This window comes from Myzus persicae, unplaced genomic scaffold (genome assembly GCF_001856785.1).
Source record: "Myzus persicae strain clone G006 unplaced genomic scaffold, MPER_G0061.0, whole genome shotgun sequence".
Lineage (NCBI taxonomy): Eukaryota > Metazoa > Arthropoda > Insecta > Hemiptera > Aphididae > Myzus > Myzus persicae.
In genome coordinates, this window is record NW_019102587.1 from 197,071 (window position 1) to 219,929 (window position 22,859).

Below are 22,859 nucleotides of genomic sequence, written 5' to 3' on the forward strand. Positions count from 1 at the left end.
TTAGACGTAAAAACTAAGAATGTTTTATGAATTCATTTTTTTTTTTTTACAGGCATTGGGTCAAATGAATCCAAAATTAAACGTTATGAAGGAAGGGGCGATGAATAATATGCAACAATGGAGCAAATTGATTGACGAAAACTACAAGAACGCGAACGGGGAGCAAAAATAACTGAATGGACTGTGAAAGATATGGCAGAAAAAAAAAACAGGGAATGAAATTCAGTATTTTTTTCCTCAAAAATCTTTAAGTAGACTGATCGACAACTAGAATCGTATTAAATTATATTGCTATGAAGCTAATAAGAATGTATGGGAATTTCTATGATAAATGAGTAATGACATATTATAATATTATGTTTGATTTATTATTTGTTATTATAATACTATATTATTATATATTTTTTTTTACCTTTTACACACCAATAGTATATACAGTTATAAAAGTTTATAGTTATGCACATGGCAAATAAAAATAAAAATAATATTACGTAGTTGTACATACATGTATGTAAGACGGTATTTTTGTTCCGTAGAGTACTGTGTACCGCACGAGTAATCGATATTATTTTTTATTATATTACACGTTATCAAAGCTAGAAAAATATATTATATATTATAAAATTAAAATCACTGTTGTTGGCACATTATTTCTATATTATGTTAGTAGCTTGCAACAGTTGACTTCTATAGACCGGCCAGAAATATAGTGAGCTGGTCGCTACGATCGGTTGTCTCGTTCCTCTGTTCCAACTTCAACAGATGCAATTCTACTGCACCGTCAGCGAACGCCAATCCCTGTCAACCGAAACCAATCAACACTTCAATATTAAAATTTCAGTGATACTAACTATCGTAAATTCGATAGTTTTGAGATGATTATGATTTAAATATTACACTGTTTGGTATTCTGTTTGCCCGAAAATAAATGACAACAAAATATTTAAAAAATATTCACAATTTGTTCAAATTATAGTTACATCTCGATATTAAAAAAAAAAATCTTAAAAAAAATTATAATTTATATATAACTTAATAGTTTTTATAGAATATTGTAACTAAAGTATCTGGTATTTGAAACATGAACCTACGAATTTGAGTTAAATCAGTAAAATATATAGTATGCAAATGTAGCATCAAACATCCCATTTTTAACAGAATTGAATGTCGTAACTATTTATTGACTTGAGATGCGTATATAATTAGAAAATAATTCAATAGATTAGAGCAGTCATTTTAGTATTTACAATATTCACAACGACTCAGTCTAATCTGAATAAATTGTGTTAATTTATTATCAAAGAACGACAATTTAAATAATTATTCAAATGTCCACAGGTACAGAGTTCTTACAAAATATGATAACTAATATATTTTTTCTTAAATGAGATACTTCTGAACAAAATTATTAATTAATAAACTTTAACAATTTAAAAGTTGGTGTGACTTTCTCGACAGACAATAAATGTATATGAGGAGTTACAAGTAGTAGCCTTTAGGTACCATAAACTGTATGAGTAAAAACACAAAAAGTTAATAACATAAACATGGTTGAACATTCTGTGTTTGTACATTTTCATGTATATTCGTTTTATATGATAATATTTAAAAACAAATTACATTTTAAATTACTCATCCTTGCGTATTATCTATTGATAATTGGTTTATCATTGCGTTTGAAAATGAAATATACAAAATAAAAATGTAAATAACCGGGAAATTAGCTTTTCTGTATAGTTTCTGTTTAGTTTTTTTTAGTTTATCTCGTCACTTTAGTGGATATGAAATATTTTAATTCAATGATAAATGAAAAAGGATTATTTGCAGCTATGGTGTGTTACTGTGCGATGTATATAATCCGCGTATATTCAACATATTTTTTTCAAACATTATAGAACGATGTTATTGAAGGATTTCTAAGATCGCGGTTTGATTAGATATTTTTAAATTACTCTAAATATTAAATATTTGGAAAATATGAATACAATTTATATGTTATAAATACTTAAATAAATTACAACATAAGATCTTTTTTTATGTGTGTGCATCCAATTTTGTCAACCTTAGAACATCAAATGCCTATTAATATATGTAAACGACAATTTTACCAATTGATGTTTTTAGAATTTTGAATGACCAACATATGAAAATCATTTTATCTATCATATTTTTGCACTTTTTTATTTACAAATATGTTTATCATACGTAAATCAGAAAAAAATATAATACAAAAGTTAAAAATTTCAAATGTTCATGAATAAAAAAAAAAGCTCCAACATATTTTGAAAATCATAATTTCATGAAAAGGCAAATTTATACATTTGACTTGAAATTGATGGATATTAATATTTCAATTAAAATAAAAAAAACAAAATTGATTTGGTCAAAACCTGGTTTTGGGTAAACATTTCTTTTTTACCATACATTTTTTACTTATGGACCTTAAAGTACCAATTACATCCAATTTGCTAGCAGAAACCACTCTTGAATTTAAAATTGAAGCAAATCCAAGATCTAAAAGTTGGTGACATTCACTGAAAAAAAACACATACATCGTAGTACTCACAATTAATGCGTTCATTGCTCTGCTCAGAATCTAAAAAAGGGTAACGAAATTACGGAACTGTGACGTCAATCTTGCGTTAATGTTATTCGAATAGGTAGCAAATTTATAACGTCCATCACCTGCCCTAGGAGACAATTAGCATATTCTGACCCTCCAAATTATACATTCAAATGTTGAGTTCATTATGTGGATCAAGAAGAAAAATTAACCTTACCGTCAAATGATAAAATGTTTCAAAGCTATTTGAAAAAATGGTGTACTGAAGTATCTCGCCTTGGCCTTCAATGCGATAAATATTTTAATTGTATAACTATTGTTTAACGGTAGTATAATATCATTATATATATTTTTTTTTATCAAAACTTAACCCTCAGAATTGGAAGAAACATTTTTTTTTTAAATATAAAAATATTGCGTTATAATACAATAATAGTATAACAACTATTTCATTATATTGTGTTAAACCATAAAGAGTGATTAAATAGAACACTGACCAAGTAGCTGTTTCGGTTTTTTGGCGATGACGTCAAAGACATGGCCGTAATAGACTTTCCTCGAAATGGTACGGACATTATGGGTGTAGAGGTTTCGTTGCAAACGTCCCACAGATGTACCCTGAAAACGACAATTTCATAGTTGGTATATTACACAAGCAAAAATAATATAAGCGAAACATATTTATATAAATATAACTGAACGGGTCTATGATAGATCACCTGGATAATGAATCCAACCCGAACACGATGCCGGGATATCCGGTGCACCATCGAGCCTCCATGATACGCGAATGGGCAGTCAGTCCGTCCTTTGGCGATGCAAACAACCGTTTCAGCGCTTCTGGACGACTAACACGGTACAGCATAACTTCATTGCTCGAACAAGCTGCCTGCAAAATATGTATCCTCTATTTTTATCGGTTCATAGAAAAGAGTCTAGTATTTTTATGTACAAGACATTACGCTTATATCACTTAGTGAACAAATTGTAAGACCATTTGATATAGATGATAACTTAATATACAAACGGAGCAGTCAATCTGATTAAGATATCAGAAAAACGTAAACATGATTCTAATGATAATATTTAAACAGTACACAAGTCTGTAACTGAAGGGCGAACAAATATTTTAATCAATAGTGATTTACTTAATATCGTTCAAGCTGTACGATCATAGTTGTACTTTTATGATGACTATTTTTCAAAACAAACCAGTAATAACAATTAATAATTTAACAATTATTTTCATTAGAGATAAAATACGTATATTTTGACAGAATAAAACATAATAAACACATATTATTGTGATATTTGCTGGAATAGAATAATATTTTATATATTTATTTATTCAATTAACCTTAAAATATTAAAATAATTAAATAAAACATTTAAAAATGTATATTTGTTAGGTGGGCATTTTCTTTTCTTAAATTAAAATATTTTAATTTTACAATCTGCTCATAAATATATGGCACAAAAATGTAGTACTCTCATGTAATGTTACCTATTTATTTTACGTTTATTGCTTTTTTTATACTGAATATTATTAGTGTAAAATTTGTTTTGAATATTTTAAAATATGATTATTATTTTTAGAATGTACCCATATTACAAAATTATATATTTTCAATAGTTTGTAAGTTGAACAGTATGATTCGTCTTCTACAAAATTATTTTTTTATTATTATTATAAATATTATAAATGTATGAATGTATGATATTTAAAAAGGCCTATGGAATAAGTTCTAAAATTATCATATTATTCAAGTATAAATTGAACCAAAAATATCACACACAATACTAAGTAAAACAAAGTAACAATATACCATACAGACGTAAAAAATATTATAAAATTTAATGTTCTTTCATGTTTGCTTAGTTTAACTTGATTAACTGGATAATATTAATTCTTTCGTTTAAATCCAAATTATATAATACTATTTTGTTTTTGATCCGATGATTTATTCTTTTTTATAACATCACACAATTATTGCTTAAATGTTAGACACAGCGTAACAGAAAATATATTTTTTTTTTAAAGTAATTATTTATATTTTATTTTATTTCATTTGTGTTTAATATTTATCAACTATCCATTAAAAAAATTATATATAACAATTTAATATTATTGAATAACTTGAATATTTAAGCATTATCATTTATAAAATGTACAGGTCGTTCGACACACTAAAAAAACGCAACAGAATCAGTATCACACCCGTTATCGCTTTATTTCGTTAAAAGCGATTTATCATATTTCCTGTTTAATTATATGCAACTCCATTTATATTTATATAGGTAATGAAAAATCATTTCATTTTTCCTTAATTGACTCATTATAATTAAAATATTATAAAAAAAATATATACCTACCATAATATATATATAATTGTCTCAGACGTTAGGACATTAATTCTTTATGTATTAGCTTTCTTTATTTTTGATTAAAATAAATCAAATTTACATAATTTAGCTGTAGAACACGTTTTTAGTAGTTAAACAGAATTAAAGTGGTAATATAACTTAGATAATAATAATATATACGTATGCATTACACAGAAAAGAAATAATTAAAAAATAGTGACATTGTCTCTTGTTTACAAATTGTCTTTAAATGTGCAATCTACTCTCACGTTGTTTGCGGTAGGTACTATTACTTACCTACCTATAATTAGGTCAGAATGCGGCAGCAAGTATAATATACGAGTATTTTAATGTTATTTTTATTAATTCTGGGCAAGCAAAGAGAGTATATATTTGTTGTCCGTTCTGGTTACGATACACCATTAGTTAATTAAACACAAACATGGTCAACTCGCCGTACTGTGCACGGGGGAAATATTATTAATATTTGCTACACAAGTAGATTAAAACATCGTTTTGGATAAGCTACTCAGACTGAAGTGGGTATCGTCAGGTGAGGTTTGTGTTAAGACTTAAGAACAAACGAAAAAACTTTCGAACAATGAAATAAAAACAAATATAAATGATGTGAGATCTAATTATAGCGTTATAACCGACGAAAATGCACACAATTTTATAATATATAATATTAACCAACGAACCATGTTGTAATATTTGTATACCTTTTTAAATAAAATGTCTGCATGTGGTCGTAAGTATAATATTTTTTAATTACTCTAAACTTTAACAAACTAAAATTATTATATACAGCTGTTTTCGTGATCTTTACGGAAACATAATAATTATAATTTATTACCCTCTTACATGTTAGCTGCCAAACCATGTTTTGGTGCAGGAATTATATTATATAAAATGTGCAGCTACTTTCAGTTTTATCGTGTTCGAATAAACATTTTTTCATGACAAGTTGAAATTACTTTTGTTTGTTAAATGGATAAACATAATTTTTATTTCATATGTACAAAATATTGACATTTTGAGTACCTAGAATATGAAAAGAAAATCTCTGATTAAAATTGTTCAAGTCTTTGTAATTCTACGAGGTATTCTCAAAACGTAAACATTACTTATGTAAACTATAATATTTTTGTTCAAACATAATAAATATACATTATTAAGTACCTATATAAAAATACAGACCATTTGTTGGAATTGTAATGTTAAAATGCATAAATTATTTAAGTGCGTACTTGTGTCTAGGTAGTATTACTATACGTCATAAAGTAAACTCAAAATAATGGTAGATACCATATACATATACGATATACATCATTATATTATGTGTAATATAATGAATGTGAATTATATTATAATTACTGTTAACGTAGTCGTAGAGAAGTACAAAATGTTCCTTGCTACAGTTTTAACCTTTATCGAATGGGAATTTATATTCGGGTCGGCATTCTAGTGAATTATTAATAGGGGACTCAGTTGAACGCCTGTGAGTGTGCATGATAAATACACTTTAAATAGACGTGCTAGTGTATTCGATTACCTTGCTCGGACCGCGTATGCCCCCATAATATGTTATATGAATTTAACTACAACTGACGAGAGCTTAAAAATTTTGTAGCACTAGGACTTAAAAAGAGCTCAGTATTGTTATGTCAGTCATCAATTTAAGAATTCGTTTGTACATTTTACTTTTTAACAATGAAATGTACAAGTTTTTGGGTAGAATATGACATTTTTTTCTGACCATTACAGCTACCATAGCAACTAAACAATAACAAAGAAAAAATACAGTTAATGTTTTAACAATATAATTTAGCTTTATAGGTACCTAGTATCTAGATTGCACTTAGCAGCCAATGAATAATATAATTACGTTACCATAGCAGCCAAAAAAATGTGACACAAAATCTGGATTAAAAATTAAATATTATTATTTTATATTTTTACACACGAAACAATCGTTGGTATAAATTAAAATTATCTCTATTTATATATATATATATTCAAGCCAAATGCCACTCACTCACTCGTCGCTATATCCCATAAACTACAAAATGTACGAACTTGAAATTAGATATACCTCTTATGATCTATAATAATATGTGCAATAAGAAAGAATATTAAAAATGTTGATTTTAAATAGTGCACAAACACAGATTTAGAGATTCATGATGGAAATTGGAAATGTATTCTAGCATGCCGCATGGTTTAGTGATAACATATTTTATTTAAGTCTCCAACTTTCACTTCTTTTCCGTGTATCCGTATAATATGAAAATATGAAAAAAAAAAACATTAAAAAAAATATTTAACAGAAAGTTATTAATAATACTAATATCTAACAAATACACCAAACTAAATACCAAACTTCTCATTTGCAAATCATTAATCAAGCCCATGTGGACTCATGGCTTACAGTTATGGAGAAATGCAAAAAAACCAATGTAAATAAAATCCAAACTGCTTAAAATAAAATCTGTAAGATTAATAACTAACGACCCACCATATGTCTCCAACTGCACTCTGCACACATATTTAAATATTACAGTTCCAGTCGAAGCAGTAACATTTTACAAAAGATTCCATAAAAGACTTCCATATCAATCTAATCCTCTAATATCCAATTTAGCTTCTAGCACCATCCAGGCAATCTCTCATGACGACTGAAAAGAAGTAGGTGTCGAGATTTACTAAATAAATAAATGCAACTTAAAAAAAAAATATAGTGCTTCCACTGGATGGCTTCTTCCCTCACGTTTTTATGTACAAAATAGCATATCTCATATTCTTAGTGTACAGATTGTATATTTATTATCAAAAAAAAAAAAAAACAGTCAATTATGAGGAACTAGAAATATTAAAACAGGTACGTCTTTCGAATTCGTCATTTCTAATATAATATTATAATAATATAACAGTTTAAGCCAGCCGCCACTATACGTAGACTGTACAGTCTCTTTTCATAATTTTTGTCTAAACGTTCAGTGTTACACGGCGCGAAGTATAGGCAATATAGGTACTTCAATATGTATAGATGGAAATTGAAAAATAATCAATTATTTATTTTTGTTACTGAATCGAGTGTTACTTAGAGATATAAATCAGGTAAATTTACCAATTAGAAATTTACTGGTTAGGTAAATTAATAGGTTTTTAAAAAATATCTTATTTAAAATAAGATGTGCACTCTCAAATGATATATCTTCATAAGGCTAATATTTATAACAAAGGGAACAATATCATACAAGTTGATATAAAACATACAAACTTACTGAAGTGACTATTTGAGGTACGACGTAAGATCGTAAAATATAATTCTGAGAAAAAAGAAAAACTGTTTTTACGCTACCAGTGATACATGGTTATTCCTCTTTCATACTGATTATTTACATTGGTAAAATAATTTTTTTTTTTTGCAAATGTTTATGCATGAACCCTTTATCATCTGATAACACATTACACTCATACCTCAATTTGTGATATTTTGTGACTTACGTCGTTTCTCAAATAGATGGTTCAACTTAGGATAATATTATGTTAATGTGAATGATGTATTTACAAATAATAATATTTTCTATTTTATGTTGTTCGTATTGAATTTACTCTTATTATTAATACTCATAAATCATTAACCATTTTACTGTCCAACTGATTTTCACACTGAAAAATGTCTATGATACATAATACAACAATTTGACTAACTATTGCTTTTTATTCTATCACTTTATGTTTTATTGTAGTTTGTTTTTATGAAATCTAGCAGACGAGTAATTTTTAATACACTTTGTTAAATATAACCTGCATGAAACACAATTAGTTGATATGTTTTTATTGTTGTATAGTATTATTTTAAATCATTAATTAAATAAATAATTATATAATTTAAATATTTAAGCCTGCATGGCAACGTGTTTGATTAAATATTAACCAGCTTTCCAGTTATATTAGTATTTTAATACGGAAGTGAAGCACCTGTTTTTGATCCAATGAAAGTTTTTTTCAATATTTTTAAATGGATATGTAAATATTAACAATTCAATACATAGTAAAATAAATAAGGGAAATAAAAATACTTACCAAAAAAAAATTCAAGTCAAATGGGCAGATGTCCAACGAGCTCACGGAAAAATGTTCACCTATAACATGTATACTTTTTTACTTTATTCGTACATGGAGGTGTATTATTCGTTTACTATTTGTACTATGAATACAAGGAAGTGGTAGTGGTGTATAAAAACAGATGTTTATTTAAAGTCATACATTTTTTTGCTGATAAAAATCCAAATATATGATGACAACAAAAATTGATGTTAACGTTTTAATTTAGATTATAAGGATACTTAGAGAATCAGTTGAAATCTGAATTGAATCTGATTTAAAAGAAAATAACTATATGTATTTTAAGTTATGTGGCTGATGTATTTTATAATAACATTATAACAGTAACCATTTCAAGATCGTTGTATTTTTAAGCTATTTTAGTTACCTGTATTCTCGTAGGTGAAGTACGATGGCCATACTTTGTGTCCCCCCAAATTGCACCGAAAAATCAGTCCACAATTAGTGCCAATAAAAGCGTCTTGATTGTTATTTAAGCGCAAGCATGTGGCCGTGACACCATTCGACAAATATCTGAAATCAATAATGAGTTTAAACAATAAATTATTTATTGTTGTAAAACGGTTTGATGATATTAAGTTTAAAACACAGTTTTTTCATACCTAGGAACATTTTTACTGGCGTTGATAGTTTGCATTTTAACCAGTCTCACGGAACTCCATGGTGCAGTGCCGGAACTTTTGTTTTCTGAAATTTAGGAAGCGTCTTCCCAACTATTCACGACCGTCCATACGGCCAACACAAAATCTTCGTCTAAGCTACAAAGCTGTAAAATCGATTCGTTAACTGTATCTGTTTAGTAAATAAGTCCATGTACCGATGAGAAAATTATAATATTTGACCGTTATAATGTAAACCATAAAAATGCACTGGTCTGTTTTGTGTTTAATATAATGGCGGACAGATAGTGATAAAGATAAATTAAGAAATACTCAGACAAAGTTAAAATAATACATTATGAAAGTTGTGCATTTAACGAAAATATTAAAATATTCTGCTTTAAAAACACTTACCTCGTCTGGTAATTCTTCGTTAGTGATATTGTTGTATATTACCGTGCTTAAGCCAACAATTTTTGACCTGTGACCTTGGTCGACTGATAATGCTAAACAAATTCAAACAGCGTTAATTTATACGAAGTGATCATTTTTAAGATTTTCTAACGTTCGTTATACCTGTATTGTAAGACGGCGAACGTAGTGGACAAGGGAGATCGTTAACTTGCTGGTGATGCAGTTTGGATTCTCTTAAATCCCAGACGCATATACTACTGCAAATACCCAAAACAGTTTTTTTAATGTATATTGTACGGTATCATTTTTTTTTTTTTTTTTTGATACAACTGAATTAAATGTTTTATTGTAGTTACTATAATAAGTAGGAATGAATCTTAAGCGATTTAGTCATAAATGTTGTCTTTAAAAGAACAAGAATAACAATAATTATAGTTTTAAAAGGTTAAAGGATTCAGAATAAAAGGTCAAGTAACTTGGTCATACTAAGTTTTAAAATGGTATTATTATGATTAATATATTATAATGACTACCAATATTAAATTCTAATTATTTTTTATTTATTTATTTCTAGATTTTATTTACACAAATCAATAATTTATAAATCCTCTCCTTGCAGAAACTACCAATTCATTGTTAATTTTTCAATAAGTATCTTACAATTATTTATTTTAATTTTAATTTTTTTTGGATGTGCAGATTTGAATGAAGTGTGCGGTTGGAATGGTTGGATACGTAACCTTTGTTATCATGCGCAATGTGATCGATTGTAATTTTTGTATTCTGTTTAAGTTTGACAAATTAGCCACACTTCATACCTGGATGCCGTAAGTAATATGGGCATGTGATGTTGCTTATAGATTAGTAGTTTTTTTATTAAGATTAAGTTTTGAGTGGTTACCAAGTAAATAATAATGTGATTAACATCTAAGGTTTAGAGTTTTACATTTGTTTCATTAAAATTTTTTGTTGACATTATAATTAAAATAATTTATGATATAAAACAGATGTAAGTACATCTTAACTAATCGATATTATATAATTTATTTAAAAAATCATTGAATGTATTTTGAATGTTTTCAGTTTTGTCTGTTAAAACCTAGATTGCGCCACATATAGTTCTTAGTACATTTACTTGCTCTTGATATTAATATTATTGATATTATTATTAAATTGATATTATTCTTGACAAAAGATACTTATTATTTACATTTCAATTTAAACAAAATTTTTAATTGAATATATTATTAAGTTATCAATGTAAAGTATGACTATTCATCGCTACCTATTACATAATACTATCATAGTTTCATTTTACATTCCAAATAATGCATTTTTTTTAAAAAACATCTTTATAAAATTACTTTAACTTAAAGTAGTATTTTAGGGTGTCATTTAATTATTAGTTTAACAATTATTAATTGATTTAAAATACAAATGTACCAAAATGTAGATAAACAACCATATCAGGTAGTACCTACTTAATTAATTTATAATTTGTATTTTACCCATCTACATGTGCAGCTGTAACAAATCCTGTGGTCGACTTAAAGCTGGTGCAAAATGATGTAACTTGGTTAGGACATTTCAGAACATACTCAGGATATTCTGTAGTTGATACACTCCAGATACATATAATATATTGATACATTGAATCCATTACCTGAAAAGAAAAATACATTGTACATCTATCAAGTATTCTCTTCAACTTGATTATTTTAATTAAAATTATACATTTTATAGCAATTAGGTTCAAAACAATATTTAATCACAATAATTTAAATATTCAGAAATCAATTTTCCACAAAGATTTATGTATCATGTATGTCAACAATAGATGGCATGTTAGGTTTGGTTTTAAATTGTCTGAGACATTATTTTAAATCATAGCTGATATAGTATCTTTATGACACAATGAACTCAATAATTATCATAATATTTTACTAACCAAATAAATACCGGTATCATTCAGTTAACTGGTATTTAAATACTTTTGATTTTTGCCAATTAGATTTTTCATTATTTTAGTTTTTTTGATAGACTTGATTTTTTATTTATTTGATATTTTATTTAAATACAAATAAAATTACTGAATAGGAAATCTATTTAAGAAAATTAAATACCAGCTTAAAGATTTTAATTATGAGTTATTTAACTAAAATGTAATATATAATATTATATAGTATATACTTCATGCATCGTAACAAGTGACTCGACATTTGACATGACCTTCGTGAATTCTATGGATGTGACTGTACGTTTTGTGAGAAATTTCAAGGAGGAGACGGCCGGTCTTAGGTAGCCATTGCTGAAGTCTAAGTCAAAGTCATTAGCAACTAGCCTATGTTCAGCTCGATCCATTGACTGCTGTTCCAACATCGAAAGCATCATTCGGGCGACCTCGATCACCCTGTCAGGATCTACCAGGGTTATGTGAGTTCGACGATGATTATCATGTGGTTCAGTACCACCGACTCCCTGTTTCGCCTGTAACAAAAGTAATCGAGTTTATAAAAGCTTCACAATCCTATACTATGAGACAAACATTTGTATACTATCTATCTAGCATCTACAGCTCATGATATACATATTCTAAATAATTATCATGCCTAACAAGTGCGAACAAATAAGTGCCTATCAAAAAAATGTAAGGACACAATAGTGTTCCAGTGATATTAAATTTAAAAAATTGATGACTATGACAGTTAAATTATTTTTAAATAAATTCAGTTAAATATATAAAAAATGGTTGGATTAAAATATTGTATAAATTTGTGAACCTTGCGTTATGAATAAATGTGGTTTTATTTCAACTTTGAAGTCGGCCATTCAATCAAATTGCAATAATATACGATAAACTATAAACGATGCAGAAACTTAATAGTCCTACGCATTACTTAGTATTATAATGCATTTCAAAATATTTTTGATAAATGTACCATAGTCATGAAACAAACGTATTTCAATTTTTCACGGACGTCTTCCCACAAAAATAAAATCTATAACCGCAGTAATGAAAAGCCCATAAAATAATACATACATATTGCATAATTATTTGAATGCACATGTACATATTATTATAGTATACTAAATTTGGAATATAAAAGTATATTGATATGTTATCATATACGATAGTTTTGTCTTACGTAATTCTGTAAATTTCTGTCATACAAGAGACGATACTGATCAGATGTAGTGAATCAATATAAAATATATGTGTTTAAGATTTTTTAACACGGGAATTGATTCTGTAACCTTATATCCAATTATCCAGCGGTTTTTCTTAATCTTTAGAATACATGACAGAGCAGGTTTCAATTTAATGAATCCTGTCCCGGAAAAATTGACCAATGAAATAGTAATACACTATCTGCCTGATTTTTTTATATATTACTACATTATCTATAAAATAAAAATGAAAAGCTGTCCGTTAATAACCGAATCACTAACTTATACTGGACCCATGTGGCTCATTTTTATTTTTGAAATGGTAGTATTATTCTGAATAAGGTTTTTACCGAAAGAAAAATTGGAAATATTTTGGAAAAACTGATACGTCTTTTATCAATGGAATTTTTCTACAAATTATTTTTTTTTTTATATAATTAGTTTCTTTTAATTACAAATTTTAATATAAAACACCATTATGCGCTTAATATTAAATAATGAAGCGACCAAATTTTGGATCATATAGGAGTTGCAATTTCGTTTATGTAAAAATACTATATTATAAGACCACACAAATACGGGTACAAAACAACTATTTTGCTGCCTTCTGAAGAGACTCAACACTAAGATTACAAATTATGAGAAACACAATTCTATTAATTTATATTGTGTTTTTTTATAACTAGAATAAATAGTTTATTTTGACATTTTTCTGTTCTGATTTTTCGTTCATACTTATATATTATAATTTATTTATTTAGAAACATGATATTTTAAATTTTTTATGACTAAAATAAACAAAAACAGAAGATGAGCAAATAGGCACCACATTTCTGTACATTAGGTGTTGCGTCGATTACTAAATGGGTGTTTTAAATTTGAGTTGAATTATATAAAACCATTGTAGGTATACGAAAAATTATTCTGAGTGAAGATATTATAGCTAATTTGTTTTACTACTAGCAATACAGTAGATTAAATTAATTTTTTCATCTAAAATAGCATTTTAAAATGACATTGTGTGTCTATTTTATAAAAGTAATAATGTACATCGAAAGTTTCAAGTAGTAGTACCTGCCCACGAATATTATTTTTAAATACCTATAATTGTTATTTTTCGTTTAAATGTCTAATATTTCTCTAATTTTTTTAATTTTTTAGATTTATTAGTTTCATATCTTTTTTTAACATTACAATCTTTAACTATACTAATTAAAAATTGTATACATTTCAACCACTACATAGTTTAAAAATATTGTCGATTTTAACGAATCTTATCAAAATTGTAACTTTAAATGCTTATAAAATCAAGTCTTTGTATGTTTAACATTTGTAAACAGCTATTATAACAATTTATAAAATGCCTTGTATTACATTTTCAAGCTGTTAGACCCAATGAAAATGTTTTATTGATATTTACAAAAAAAAAAAAAATTGAAAAAATTGAAAAAAAAATGTTTAAATAGCTCAAGAAAAAACAAAATATTTTAAAACTTTTCAGCATATTATATGGAATAATATGGCCAAACATAAACATTAGGTGAAATTGTAAAGAATCTACGGTTATTTGTTTTTGGTAACTACACCAAAAAAAAAAAAAAAATGCATTTTGTCAAACTCTGGCCTTGCATACAGATTAACGAGTTTTCTTATTTTTTGTTTTGTTTTTTTCTTACGATAATTGTTTTGTAGTTGGCCCCTTAAAATACCAACTATATTCACGTAACTAACAGAAAAGATTCTAAACAGAAAATCATAGTAGTATTATATATAGTAGTATATTTACTGCCCCAAAATGTGATAACAGACACAAAAATAAAATAAAACTACACAACATTGTGAAATCAATACATTCGTTGCTCTGCTTAGAATCTGAAATAAGATCCAACATGAGTAAAGCTAAGAATTTCAGCTATGGTATAATTATATAAATTGTACAGTATTATACGTTATGGTAGTGGTGACTTCCTAAAAATTCAGTAAACTATAAATGGATTTTACTTGTTTATAATATGTTATGCGTATTATCGAGTTTTTATTTTATTTACTCTCAAATATTCAATTGATGAACAGGCCATATCATTTGTCAAGACTATGGGATGTTGAGTCCATTTTTCGGCCAAATCACATTCATCAGTTTGTACTTCCTTCTCCGCGTTTTCGTCATGAGTTTGTGTTTGAATCTGAAAGTATTCAACTATTTTAATGATAAACCTTTAAAATCGTATATTTATGTTATTTTCATTGCAATTGTTTGTTTTTAAAATATGTCTCATTACTATATTTATCTAATTTTGAGGAATAAGGATAAAATACACTGTACATTGGTACAGTAAAAATACATTATGATTTGTACTTAAAATTGTAATTTTACCTGCGTCATGTTTGAACGTCCATACATTTTTATATATTGTTCATAAGGTATTGCTGGTAAATCTAACAGCGAAAAGCTAACAGTGTCTAGCTTAATCATCTCCATCAAAACAATTCCCCTAGTTTGGATTTTGTCCTTTACCTACATTTAAATTTAACCTTAAAGTAATTTTGATCATAATGTATAGATTAGTCATACTTCTTGTTCTCGCTTCCTCTTCCCGGCAGTTTTAAAGTTGTTTAGGCCCATCTCAATAGTCCGTTCTAACGAGTTTATTTCAAACTTCTCATCCAAGAATGGTTCTAATTTTTCTTCCACACACACGGGAAGCGCAAATTTCACACTTCCAGTGTCATTTGAAATTTTCTGGCTTACCATGGTTGGTTTCAACGGCGATTCAAGTGTTAACGAATCAACCGAAGTATCAGATTCAAAGTCAGATTCATAATCCTTAAAATATGATAATATAGTAAGAAAAATATATTTTGTACATTTTATTATTTTACTTCAAAGTCATCTTCATATTCTTGGTTATCTGATACGTCTGATGAATTGCTGTGAGCCGCAGTACTATTATCAACTTTGTCGATTGGTTTTTCTTTGTTTTCTTTGTATAAGACTTTATTTTCGTTTTGTTTGATACTAACTTTTACTTGTTTATTTTTAACATCGACCGGGAGTTTTTTTGTAGTAACATTTCGTTGCGGGTTTTCCACTTTCGCAAATGGGTGGGTGTTACGTTGATCTTCTAAATATTTCAAATAAAATTTACATTATAATAATATATTCTTCTTGTGACATTTTTGAATATTTTAAACATTATAATATAACCCTAGAATTTTCGTATACCATAATAATAATATGAATAAATGATAATCTATATATTATTATAATTCCTACATTTTTATTTTGAATCTCAACATTTACGTCAAATCAGTATTTTAAGCTAGTCAGATTATAAAACGAGGTGAATTTTACATGCTATATATTATTATAATCGTTTTAATAAAAATAATAATTTTCGAATGGGTCAATATAATTTCAAATCATTAACAGAATATAATTATATAGTAAGTATGAATTATTCCAAAAGAACATACATAATATACAAACTATAAATATATTAGGTAAATCAAACAATATTCAAATAAAAAAATCTCATATTTAATAACAATAAATGTCAATTATATTGCTTTAGAGCAACTTTCATGGTATGGTTTACCGTTTGCCATCTAGGTACTTAGAATAATAATATGGAAAGTATATTATTCCAGTTACATATGTTTAATCAGTTAACAATTGTGAAAATGATCGTCCAGCAACGACAAATGCCAATAAAAAGGGGTTTCTTGTTTGTTCGGAAAATCTACTACAAGAATTATGGTTCTGTTTACATTGTTTACAATTATTAAGCAAAAATAAAAACAACTGCGATAAGGTCAAATAAAAACTTGAACCAATGTCCTAGAAAGCAATATTAAATTGTGTTTATTAAATATAAAGAGATAAAAGTAATCGTAGTTGGGGAGAGAACAGACCGCTAAAACATTCGAAAACTAATCTTGGTTCAGAAAACAATCGAGTTGTACTGATCAAAAGACTTGCAAAAGATCTAGTTCAGATTACCTACTTGTACTGTTTACAACGTTTTACCTGCTATCAACAATTATATTTTATCCATTTAATGATGTGAATATCAGCGTCCGTGTCTTTGAAATATTATAACCCGGTAATATTATAAGTTATAACGAATGTATTTAAGACAGATTTGAATAACACAACATTTCATGTTCCGTGCATAAAAATATACATTTGTGTATTATACTTAGTAACAATAAACCTTGTTAAACAAAAACGATCCACTCAATTATCAATATAAACGTTTGATAGCCTATTATTCAGATATTAATAATTTTAAAAGCCATTAATGTATGTATTGTTTTACGTTTTGGCACAGATTTGCACACAATTATGAAGCATGTCAAACTCAATTCGCGAAGCAATTCACATTTTGTAAAGTAACCAATTTATTGGAAATCGATATTCTATGTTAGAATTCTCCATTATTTACAACATCAAAAATGTTTGTCTATAACTTGGGTTAGGGGTACAACAAATTTACAATGCGCTCCATCTTGTACAAAAATACAAATAATAATCATAGCCCTACTATAGAATTATCTACTGAAATAAATAAGAAGTTTGGTAACAGTATCAAGATAAATTATATAGTTTGTAATAAAATATAAAATATGCTGATCACAAAATATTTTGGATTTTTGACTTTAGTATGAAGTATGTCTTTCAAACGAAAGATCGTTATATATATTAAAATATCAAAGAATAAAAAAAAAAAATGCAATGAGAACATGGAAATAATTGGAACTACAAAAAGTAGGATGGATGTAGGTTTAAATATTAAAATATTATACGACCATAACAAAAAAATATAAAACGTAAATTTATACCCAACGGCAAATATTATTGTCAAGTACTAGAAAATATTACTATCATCTAATTGCTGAAATTTATAAAATATATTATGGAATTTACATGTAACTATATAAGATAATCAAACCTATAGTGACTGACTGACTGATGCAGATAGAGCCTAAAATATTATTGCTAAAGACTTGAAATTCTTGTAATGACTTCGTATCATCATGCAGGGGTGCTCTAACAAAGATTTTCCAAGGATTTTTGGATTGACATGGAAATCAAAAACAATGTTAATGATTATATATGGTTGCCATTGGTTATAGATTATTATTAGAAAATTAGAAAAACTAGTAAATATCAGTATTTTTTTTTTTTTTAAATGGTTGCTATCGGTTACTGATTATAATAATAGTAGTAGTAGAAAAACTAGTAGAAGTTAGTATATTTTTTTGTATAAAAATGGTCGCCATTAGTTACTCAGGCAGACTGTGGGGTATTTACAAGGGGGAGGATATGGGAGATGCATCCTCCGTGGCCTTTTTTTTTTTTACTAATAGTTTGTATCTCAAGGAAATTTATGAATGTACCTATGTATAATTTATGTATACATTGTATATACTTATGTTTGAAAAAACCCTCTGTATTAGGTATTCGGAAGTTTGCGTACCTAAAACTAAAACTGTTTAAGAGAACGACGTTACGCACCTATTTTATGATATGTAATAGGACAAGTTAACGCTCTTTGCATACAGATTCCTTTGTATTAATTGTAGAAACAAAATTAAACGAGCAGGTAACATTAATAATTGAAATATTAATAAATTCTGATTCGAGAAAATAAATAAGCGATATTCTAATTATTTATACCAATTATACCATGTATTACGTACAATTAATATGTTAGCAAATATTATATACCTACCCTCAATTTTAGGAAATAATATGCATTTAATAATTGAATTACGTTAGTTATTGTTCGAACGTTCAGCTTTCAGTTTCAACATTTCAAATTTAGACTTTTCACTGTTATCGTTGTAAGTTACTAAGATATGGTAATCTTATTGCAATTTCGGTAATTAAATAGTACAATATACTAAATGGTAAATACGATTAATATATTATTTTACTACATTTAAAAATCGTAAATTTCTGTTAATTTTCACTGTTACAAGTGTTACATTTTTAAGGTGTTTTTAACACTTTTAACATTATCTATACAACTATACACCTTACTTAACCTAAGGCTCAAAAACTACTTGATATGTTTTGACAAAATTTCAGAAATTATTCTTAGATATATCAGAAAGTTTAGAGAGTAGTTCGAACCGTTCAGAAATATACCAAGAGCCATAATATTTGAACTCATATACACTAAAAACGAGATTCACCGATATATTCCGTGCCAGTAATTTATTGTTCATTTTTTTCCGGCCGAAGTCTGGCTATACTGCTAGTCTAGTGTACGTATTTTATTGATATCGAACTTAATTTATAGGAATATAGTACCTATAATATTTTATAATATTTATTTTAAGTGCACAAGTACCTAACTGATCATTTTATTTGTAATTCTTATTTAATTGTAGCAGTGTAAAAATTACAGTCAGCAATAAAAAAAATCATATAGTATTACTTAATTTTAATATTTTTAATTTAAAAAACATGATTATAATATAATTTAATAATCAAATAAAACAAGGTGTAGATATTACAAGTAGCTTGTTTTTAATTATTTATAATATAAATTATACTTAAATGGATTGGTAACCAGAATTATTAATTCGACAAGTTTGAATATATTCTTTGTCCAAAGCTTAAAACAATTTTTGTTTGTTAACGTTTTTTACGTTACCGTAATTTTTCTTGGTTATTCTTTTCAATCCTGTATTTACCAACCTTTCTTTATTTATTTAAATTTTCATTTATACTTTCTAAAAGTCATAATTTTGTATCACGCGTTTTATTAACAAATAGAGCATAAACACTAACTGGAATTATTAAATATAATTTGATGTTAGAACTATTTATTTTTATTTTTTATGATTCATTAATGGGTACAATTGTAGGTACATTATTAATTATGATTTACAAGACTCTTCAAAAATATTTCGGATCTAAATATAGTTTTTATTTCAAGTGTTTTTTCTCCTTTCCTTTTATTTATGCATTGCATTGTATGATATGATACAAACTAAAGCATCGTCAATTGAAAAGCATATATATATATATATTCGAGGAAATATATAAACACACTTGAGTACTTAAAATTTTTTCAACACTACGGGAGAAGAACGATATATTTTTTTTTTGGAAATAAATAATACAAATATTGTGACCTCCAACGAATGAGCCAATCACTCATATAGTTTGTTCATTGACGTATCAATTGAATGTTCGTGAAAATGATTTTGGTGATGGTGCAAGCCACTAGGAAGTAATAACTTATTGTCTCTAGCCACCCCTCCTCCCCCAATAGCCACCAGGCGTTAGAAAATAATAATAATAATAATGTCGACAACGGCCGTATGATCATTATTTAATATATTAATAATACATTGTATACGACATTATCGAATTTGGACTAAAAGGCGATACCATCCGTCTCCTTGGTAATACTGACTGTTTTTGATCGGTGGCGCAGTCGGCGCCGCGCCGGTAGTCTTTACCGCCGGCACCGGTACGTTCTTTTTGCCGGTCGCCGTCACCCCGGGCCTGGCTCGGCTTGGCGCTGCTGGTTGTGCGGTCGACTTCTTCGCCGGAGGACGAACCTGAAAACAGAAATGTCGTTTGTATTAAACGTAATTACAATTATAAAAACAACGGCAAAATATCCAAATCTCACCGTCGTCGCCACGAATCCGTTAAAATTTTCGACGGTTCTCCGGGCCATTTTGGACAAAATTGACCAGCTCAGTAGAATAACGATTTTACAACAATATTGCGACAGGGTGGAAAAAATACGTTGTGTTTAACCTAGACCAGCTGTCCTCGGGTGCCCGCAATCCCACTAATATAATATTATACCGTGGTATGTGTACATGGCAACCGTTTGTTGTGCGACCGATGGCCGTGGTGATGGCGATGCCTAGCAGCGGCGGCGTCAAGAGGTTATAATAATATGCTTTATTGGTAGGTATATGTAGGTGGGTAGGTAGGTTGGTAAAATATGGGACACATTCATCAATATCAATGATATATTTTTATAATGTGGTTTTGGAAGTCGATTGTGTTCATTTCAGTAGTATTCAATCGTATGGTAAAAAAAAAAAATGATATTTATGATATTTACAAGTAACATAGATTTTTTAAAATTATTATATTATATTATTAAAAAAAAAAAGAATCATCACTTGATTCAAAAAAATTTGATTGAAAATTGAATCATATTGGAAATTGGATTCCAGAATAATTAAAGAAAACGAGTAAAATAGATACTGTGAGAACATTACATACTAGAAAATATGTTGACGGGCACTCTCATAAAGTCATAACAATAACAACTGTAAATTACAAGAGCTGACATTTTTTTCCTTTAAAATGAAAACATAAAACACCATAAACATAACATTACTATTCATCCAGAATTTACTTTGTCAATTATATACTATTAAAAATACATTCAGTTATGTTAATAGTACCTATACAAAAAGAAGAGTATATGAACGAATGAATGATCGGAAATGTTTTACTCTGCACAAAGTTTCATTAATTGACATATTTTATATACATTATTGTGATTGTAATTTTTTGTTAATATATCACTGTGTTAAAATAATGTGTTTTTTTCTTGTCTGTTGTTTTTTTTTTCCAGGACAATGGTTGTTGCAAATATTTTAAGTATAAATCAGTAAATAAATAGTATTATATCAGTCGAAATATTATATTATTTATTAAATATTATATTTTCAAATATAAAATATGTTTTTTTCTAGTTTGTATCAGAAGTTATTTTTTATAATTCCATTACATAACTATAAGCGTAAGAAAAAATGAATGAAAAATTGCCAAAAAAATTATCACATTTACTATTTACAACATTTTAGTTGTGTAGTTTTGTTATAATTCAATTAATTTACTAGCATTTCTTATAAATTATTTATTAAAGTCTTGTACAGACTAAAAATAAATATCAAAATCAATGAAAGAATTTTTATTTTATAACGTTAAATTATGTAGGTAGAAAAAGTATTGCTTTATAAATTCTAATTACTTTCCACATTTTGCTCAGAATTTTAAAACTCAAATAGTTACTCAACAACTTTTTTTTAAAAAGTATTCTAAATAAAATATTGTGAATTTAAAACTTAAATTTTAATATTTTTACAAATAATACCCAACTACAGTATTTTTAAATTTTAACTTTTGTATATTAAATTTAAGGTTTGACATTTTAATAAATGGTAGTGGAATATACATTTTAATGTGGTTAGTAAAATTAATTTTTTAGAAATTTAGACTAAAATTTAGCCATTTTTGAACATCAGTGAATCTAGTAAATTATAGTAAAGTTCTAACTGCATTTACATTTTTAACAAATGTAATTAAACTAAATGTTTATCTACTTACTATTGACTAGTTACTACTTTATGCTAAATGCTAGTTGTATTAAAATTTGACATTCTATCAGAATATGAGGTTATTCCTCCCACGAGACTTCGTTAGGTAAAAGTTTCACTGTATATCCTTTACTGAATTTTAATAAATGTAAGTAAACTTTATTTCATGATTATTTTTTTTAATTAATATAGATGAGTGGCATAACCACGACATAGTGTTATAATTATTATCATAAATTCGTAACGGG

General features: G+C 27.2%; 2 protein-coding genes across 3 annotated transcripts in view; one reads left to right on the forward strand and one right to left on the reverse strand.

Annotated features, from left to right (window-relative positions):
• The window catches only part of LOC111032620 (dual 3',5'-cyclic-AMP and -GMP phosphodiesterase 11A-like), a 90,981-nt gene extending 90,610 nt beyond the window's left edge, over positions 1 to 371 (forward strand). The window contains exon 17 of one of the 2 annotated variants that reach the window (XM_022313018.1): positions 53 to 172. In XM_022313018.1, coding sequence (XP_022168710.1) covers positions 53 to 172 — 120 coding nt within the window. Of the gene's footprint in view, positions 1 to 52 lie in introns of both variants that reach the window. The other variant, XM_022313019.1, reaches the window with a different exon arrangement.
• On the reverse strand, positions 347 to 20,945 carry LOC111032622 (WD repeat-containing protein 60-like). Its single transcript, XM_022313020.1, is given in 16 exon segments — positions 347 to 798; positions 3,061 to 3,181; positions 3,283 to 3,452; positions 9,020 to 9,078; positions 9,429 to 9,574; positions 9,664 to 9,827; positions 10,075 to 10,166; positions 10,237 to 10,331; positions 11,583 to 11,737; positions 12,265 to 12,561; positions 15,291 to 15,425; positions 15,617 to 15,757; positions 15,815 to 16,066; positions 16,123 to 16,364; positions 20,676 to 20,823; positions 20,898 to 20,945. Coding segments are annotated over 16 exon segments (2,376 nt in total). The 3' UTR covers positions 347 to 687.
• Between the last annotated feature and the right edge of the window lie 1,914 nt (positions 20,946 to 22,859).